Source organism: Nestor notabilis, unplaced genomic scaffold (assembly GCF_000696875.1).
Source record: "Nestor notabilis isolate BGI_N333 unplaced genomic scaffold, ASM69687v1 scaffold7785, whole genome shotgun sequence".
NCBI classification, from domain to species: domain Eukaryota; kingdom Metazoa; phylum Chordata; class Aves; order Psittaciformes; family Psittacidae; genus Nestor; species Nestor notabilis.
Window position 1 is genome coordinate 117,427 of NW_009929739.1, and position 7,325 is coordinate 124,751.

The following is a 7,325-nucleotide window of genomic DNA, read 5'->3' on the forward strand; positions in this document are numbered from 1 at the left end:
AAACCCAGAGATTTCTAAACAATGTCGTTTTACCTTGGACAAAAGAGACAGATGAACTGCAAAATGTGTTTAGGGATATTCCTTTGTGATGTGATGCACTGTGCACATAAGAATTTGTGTTTGATTTGCAAGCATGAAAATTGTTCTTTTTTTCTTGAGGAAATGAATTTAAAAGCAATATAATCATTCTTCTGAAAAAAAAAATTATTTGGCACAAATTTCATCAAAACCTACTGAGAGCTATATACCTATAAACAAAGTGGAGATACATGAGGATGCACTGGATAATGTATCATCCACCTGGAAATAAATCTGAGAGAAGATAAATGAACCTGTCCATGATTTCAAGCCCACAGATAAAACAAAACATTTAAAATCTTCTGTGTTTTTCTGAAAGGGGGATCTTTGCCGTATTTGGCTCCTGCCCATATTAGGATTTACTTACTTGGAAGTGGTATCATTTCAACAGCTGACAGATTGGTAATCTTTGACATCTGTAGTTCCACCCTGTGGTACTCATAAATAGTTCTCCTACGGACATCTACGAGGAAAGAAAAATAAAAGTATTTTCATACCTCACTATTTTGCAGTCTGTAGATTGTGAAACAGTGGATGTAATGATTGCTTACTGTTCCTTACATGCATACACAACACTAATTTTCCTCATGAGTATATTTTTAACTTCAGACATCAGGAAGGAATGTGTAAAATGTATAGACAGAGAAATTGTCATTTGAGAAACCATCAGAGGTGACAGGATAGGTACCTATTCCTGGTAAAGGATTATGAAAACACTGAGAGTGCTCTCAAGCATCCTAGACATTCATTTAGGCAGAAATTCTGCAGATTATACTGTCAGGCATTTTAGGGTGTATTTCAGATGCTTGCTTTCCTAAGACATTTCTCAGTTTACAGACTACAGAGAAATGCTTTGTATGCTCACTTGTCAGTTCTTGTCAAGATGCGCAAACAAAACTCATTTCATTGCTTAATCAAATTTGTTAGCTACAAGCTAGCTCAATTCTGAATGCATGGAAACATTTTTTCATATTATAACATTGCATTAAAGAAGACGAGTCTTCCTAAGCAGCCAGTGTTATGCATAATCTTTACACAAGCTGACTGTACCTAAGTTTCTTAAAGCAGAACTTCAATATAGTTAGTACACTGTTGTTAACGGCTTTAAACTCATAGACAACTAAGACCCACACACAAGATAAGCGTCAAAGAATTCACATAATTGTCAGTTTACAGGTCAACATCCTATCATGTATTCTGAATATTCCAGATTTTAAATGTATGGCTACAATGCAGACTGGTGAGCTTGTACCTTTGTAAATCGAAAGTACAGTTTATACCAGCAATCTGACGCAATAACGATGATGATTTTCTGGTGCACTGGATTCAAATTTATGTACTTTTTGAAGGTCTGCTAAATTAATTGAAATCAATGCTCAATACAATCACTGATCCTATGGAAACATTCCAGAGAGGAATAAATGGTTACATGCAAAGGATTAACAGGTTACTCTGGTCAGTGGCTGGTCTGAGTCTACATGTAACAGAAGGACAGCCACAAACTCAGTTGTAGGTGGTCTTCTGTGTTGCCAGCCCTAGACGGATTAGGGCACACCTTGTTGCTTGATATAAAGGCTGTGTTCCTGCAGCTAGAAGTGAGCTTACTGGGCTCCCCAGCTGTTAAGCAATCACACAGCACAAAATCCAAAGTTTTTTGCAATCTCTTGTTAGGAGGGATATTGTAGGCATTTTTCAGACAGAAAATGAAACCTCAACTGAAATAAATCAAACCATAAATACTGATTTTTAAGAGAAGAGAGAAAGTGCGCTGAGGTGTCCTGTGGCTAAGGTGCCTCTTGGATCAAGGGGACGAGGCATTCTAAGAAGGATGGCCAACCTCTGAAAGCACAGTTGTAGTAATCCCCCTTACACCACACAGAAAATAACCATTAAACTATCTGTGTCAGTTGGAATAAACAGGGAAATGTCTGATGAGGGATGGTGAGGTGGAAGCAGAGCTGTGCTGGGTGGTGTAGCTCTCTCCTGCATCAGCCAGGGTTGCTGTGGAGGAAACAGCTTCTCTGCTCTCTCTCACTGCATAAACCCTCAGGCACAGGTAGGCAGTGTCTGGCTTTCAGACAATGCTACTTCCATTTAGCTCCAAATCAGCACCTTAGTCAATCAGTTCCTTTTGCCGTTTATTTGAAACTGTCTTTGCTATGGTTCTACCCTTCCTGACACCAGATTTCTCTTTTTGTATGAAATGCACTTTCAATTGAGCTAGTTTTATATTTAACCTACAAAGTCATTCTAACTAGTTAAAAGACAGATATGGGGATGTGCCAAAGGTTTACCCCAGTAAATGCCTTAGCCATATCCTTCAAACCCACTGTCCTTCAAGGCAAAGCTAATCTTCTGCTGGTGTGGGGAAAATCTCTTGCCAGCAGTGAAAGGTTTAGGCTCCCAAGATGGTAAATCCCATAAAAGCACCTGCCAAATCAGAGTGTTAGAAAATGTGTTTGAAATGAACTCCTGCCAATGCTGAAGGCTGTAATTTGTTTCCACAGAAATCTTTATCCTTCTGTCAAAAAAAAAAAAAAAAGGCAAATGAATACATAAATTAAATGGTGGATGCTGACACTTCAGTTGAACTCCATTTCATCTCATCAGTAGTGGTACAGACTGTTAATGCTATAATCCTGTTTACTCTGAACCTTTCCTAACAGAGTCCTCACAGAGCTTATAAGAAATAAAGGACTTCTGGTTTTCCAAAGATCCAGTAAGAATCATTGACTCAGGTCACAGGCACTTTTACCCAGTGCATGAAATTTCTAAAATAGAATGATTTTAAGAGAATTAAGCTTGTTATTTAAAAAAAAAATAAAAAAAATAAAATTCTAATCACACAGATTTCAGCATGACTGTTGATCCCATTAAATCCCTGGTAGACTCAGGTTTGTTCTTTTCTTTTTCAGGAAGACTGTGCCAACCACAGGCAGTGAGCTTGCATACAAGGGATCTACCTACTGTAAGAAACCTAAGCACACAGAGCTATTTGCATAGTCACCTTCTAACAGCTTTGTATATACTTGCAGGCAGGTGGTTAGAAACGTAAGTGTTCAATTTTATCTGCCTGCCCAGGCTGTAAAAACATGCAAGTGTAGATTCTTTTGAAAGTCTGACTTGAAACACACCATGCTAAACTCCTCAAAACACACTTTTTTTCTCCCTATTTAAAATTCTGAGCCTGTATCCACTTAACAAAACAGGCTAGAAAAGCTAAACTCAACAGGATAAACAGAAAAATTAATACTCTCACCTGACATGTTCCCTCTCAACCTCTCCACACACTCCAGCTCCAACCCAAGACAGATACACACTGCCTTTCACTCAGGTGGAACTTGTTCTTTTTTGTCCTATGATGTCTATTTAGCATTCTTACAAAAAAGTACAGAATCATAAAAAGCTTATGAGCCCATGTACTTCAGTATGCACTTTAACTTGGCAAGAACTAGTGAAATCATCTGATGTAGTAACAAGACAAAAATTTAAGCATAATGTGCAGGTATTTTGTTGAAAAGAGGCATTAGTTCAGGTTTAAGGGAACCAGGGAAGGTTCTTCCACAGAAGGGAGGAAAGTACTTTTTGAATGCATGTATTCATTTGAGGTACCATTCCTGGTTCTGAACTTCAGAAAATATGTATATATTCTCCTAGCCATGAAAATATTTTACTTTTGGGTAGGTCTGAGTATCTCAAACATGGTTCTTAATCAAAGCATATAAGTATTTTATTTTCAATATTTTCAATAACAGATTCCTTTTTTTTACATTTACATGGTCCAACTTGATCTTTGGTTACTTTCTGTGACATATTCAGGTATTATCTTTGAATACAGGGCCCAAGGTACAGTACCATCAGAAAAAGCTGAAGAAAACCCCAGCTGCTTGAGGTAAGTACAGTCCCCAGTGACCTAGAGAGATAATGCGGGGGGCCAAAAGGCCAACTGAAAGAATCCTTTCAAGGGAATAAGCAATGGGTAAGCAAATAATAGATATGCACGATTCTGGTGTGACAAAATATTTCTATGTAGTTTTATTACAGTAGTTTTAAACTAAATAATGGCATATAAATATTCTCCGAAACAGAACTGTCAGAGTTAAGTAAATGTGTGATAGGGAGAGTGCTCTGGAGATGCAGTAGTGCCAGAAGAGCACCAGTGACTTCCTAACATACCTGAAGAGTCAGTAGCTAGTAATAAAGCATTCTAAATATGTGTTCAAGAGATGCACAATCTCCCTGGTACTTTTCCATCATATAATCAGTTTTCGTCATACAGCATTCCTCAGCTAAAACCTGCAAGCCAGTGAAATTTGAAAATGTTGAAGTCAGTCTGAATTTTTAGGCTGTATGTTCACACAAATAAAAATCTTTGTCAGTGAAAGATTTCTAGGGAATTGAGATCAACCATATATCCAGCAAAAATTGCTAAACAAGGCCATATGTATTCATACAGCTGCACTTTCATTTTTAAGTCTCACTTTAAGAGAAAACAGAAATGGTGAGAGGGTGCATTTGATTATGCAGAAGTCAATTTGAAGCAAGCAACTTATGAAACATACCCAGCCTAAACTGCAAGCAATTTGTGAAAAACATAAGGGATACAGAAGGGTGGTGCACAGCTGCTCTACTATACAGCCACTGGCTTTGTTTGATAGGCACTTTGTTTAGCACCACTGGCTGAATAAAACTTTCATGCAAACACATATTTTGCCAGCCTGGTATGTCTGATTACCATCACCACAAAAGGTAAAGGAATCAGGATGTCAAAGTAATCTTTGTTTGTAACAGCTTAGTTTAAATTTATCAATATTAACTAATTAATTCTTGAGGCACTATGATCAAATATGTTTGTAATCAAACCTCCACCACAATTGCTCTTTGTTATTGACTATTACACATGTATGAATCTAGATCAAAATTAAATTCCCTAATTGTATTAATTTTAGCATTCTCTTAAAAGTTGCTAAAAAAATCGTTTAAAACATGTAAGCTGCACTTCAAAGACACATAATGTGTGAATAAGCAAACCAGCGAAGTAGGCTCTGACAATATGTTTTATGAATAATGTAGAAAAAGCTGTTCCGCACCAACACTGTGTCTAACACACATCATTTACTTTGAATCTCTCCATGTCCTTTCAGATTTACCCCAATTCCTGATGCCAGCTGAGCTGCTCTCAGTACCAAATCTAGGTGTGAAAAACATGCTTTATCGCCTTATGATACCATGCACCAAACTGCCAAATTCTGAGATTGGCTGACAGCCAGTTTGGCTAAAATGAAAACATTTTAAACTTTGATCACCTTGTGCCAGTTCCTGAAGTGCTTTTATGTCACCAAAGACTGGCAGCATGCCCATCTCTTTCCTTCACTGCTCTTGAATCGACATCTAGTGCCAAGGAACCGAGCTGCCCAGCTAAACCCTGTTGGGCCAGCAAACAGGCAGGGCCGGAGGAGCTGGCAACCTGTGGAATTAGTTACACTAGTAAAAAGCAAGAGTAAATACTGCAAATTTAGAGAGATAACTTTGGGGTCCACTTTGCACAGACGTAAGTGACATTACCAGTAAGGCAACAGCAAAATAAACTTTGCGATTTCCCAGATGGTGCTGCACCTTTATACAATAAATATCACGATATAAACTGCTAGTCTTCTTTGACCCTTCAGGAAGGTAATGCTAGGGTTCTTTTAGGGCCTCACTGTTGTAAACAGATGAATGAAATCTTCAGAAAGCAGTTGTAACATGCAGAGTTGTTAATTATATGCTTCAGTTACACTACATATTGAGTGGCATTAATTGCACTGAAACTGGAATATTGCTAACACACAAATTTCATTTGCGTACACAGGGCTGTTGAGTAATTTCAACGTCATTACATGTTGGGTTGCCAACATATGGATTTCCTAAAAGAGTTGTACCTAATACAGTAGAGGCCAAGATTGTGGAGAAGTATGTCTCATCACAGAGAAAAACTTAGCCATCATCTGTAGGTGCAAGACTAGTAACTCACTGTGTAGACCCCGTGAATCTGGTACTCTCTCTTTTTCCCATTGTATTTCATGCTGTTGTGGAAAACAAACCACCATCTGGGCAAACTCACTGGTGTGTTTTATCATTGCTAAACAAAATAGTGGGTTGCAGAAAATGCTTTTTCATTTCACAGTGAAAAGCTAATTGAAAGACAAAAGCAAAGAGAGCAGTGAAACAAAGGACAGAAATGTAGTAACCCTGAAGAAAAGGAAAGATGTAGAGGAAGAAAGATGATCATGAAATTATGAATGGACTTAACCATTTATCATTTTGCTGTCATATGAATCTCAGAATTTAGGATTTTTCTTGTTAACCTTGGTGCCAAGCAAAAATACACTTCCCTTCAAACATTACTATTAATTCCAAAGCACCTCTAGAGAATATACAGGCATACATATTTATATATAGAGAGAAAAATATAAAATAGTGGCCAATCTGCATCAATATATTAGTACCACATATAGGCTTGAAAATGAAGACATTGACTATATAGAAGCAGTAGTAGCAGATGAAGAAAAAAAAATCAAACATACAAAACAGTCAGAAAGTCACCTGTCAAAATCTGCCATCTCTGTGCTCTAACTCTCAGAAGATAAGGTGAAAAATGCAGGTACGTGTATTCTTTTATGGACAGATAAAAGGGATATTACTGCAAAGCCTTTATATGTAGGAGTATATTAACAAAAAATGATACGAAATGCTCAAGGTTCTCCATTTCAAAAAGTTCAGAAAATCCTTTCTTTTTCCTCTTGGCTCTTCAAGACTATCCTTTCAGCACTCATTAAAATGCACTTTGGAAACGAAATGGCTGATCAAAAAGCATGTTTTTCTCTCTTCAGAATGAAATAGTTTTGCCTGGCCTTAGAACTCACCTTTCAGAAGTACTAAAGAAGTTATTACTAATGTTTTGGATAGTATGTATAAAAAAAAAAAAATCAGATAAATAGTTCTAAATTTTCCAAAATTACTTCAATATTACTATACTGAAATTTTAGAATGTTGAGCATACAGAGTGCACCAAAGAAATTCAGCAATTTTGAAAATTCAGAGGATATTTTTGTTTAAGTAGGCTTGTGCTGCACTTAATGTCTCTTTCCTTTTCAAATGAAAGATGTATGTAAAAATAACTGACAAACCTCAAATGTGAAGCAGCAGAGTTGGGTTCTTCTTTGCTTGATTTAGGTTTATGATTTGTTGTTTTTTGTTTCGTCTTT

At 37.1% G+C, this 7,325-nt stretch overlaps 1 protein-coding gene across 1 annotated transcript in view; it reads right to left on the reverse strand.

Annotated features, from left to right (window-relative positions):
- LOC104406210 (plexin domain-containing protein 2-like) overlaps positions 1–3,344 on the reverse strand; it is a 56,509-nt gene extending 53,165 nt beyond the window's left edge. The window contains exons 1-2 of the mRNA XM_010015129.1: positions 3,338–3,344; positions 446–541 (exon numbers count right to left, since the gene is read on the reverse strand). Coding sequence (XP_010013431.1) covers positions 446–541; positions 3,338–3,344 — 103 coding nt within the window. The remainder of the gene's footprint in view (positions 1–445; positions 542–3,337) is intronic.
- Between the last annotated feature and the right edge of the window lie 3,981 nt (positions 3,345–7,325).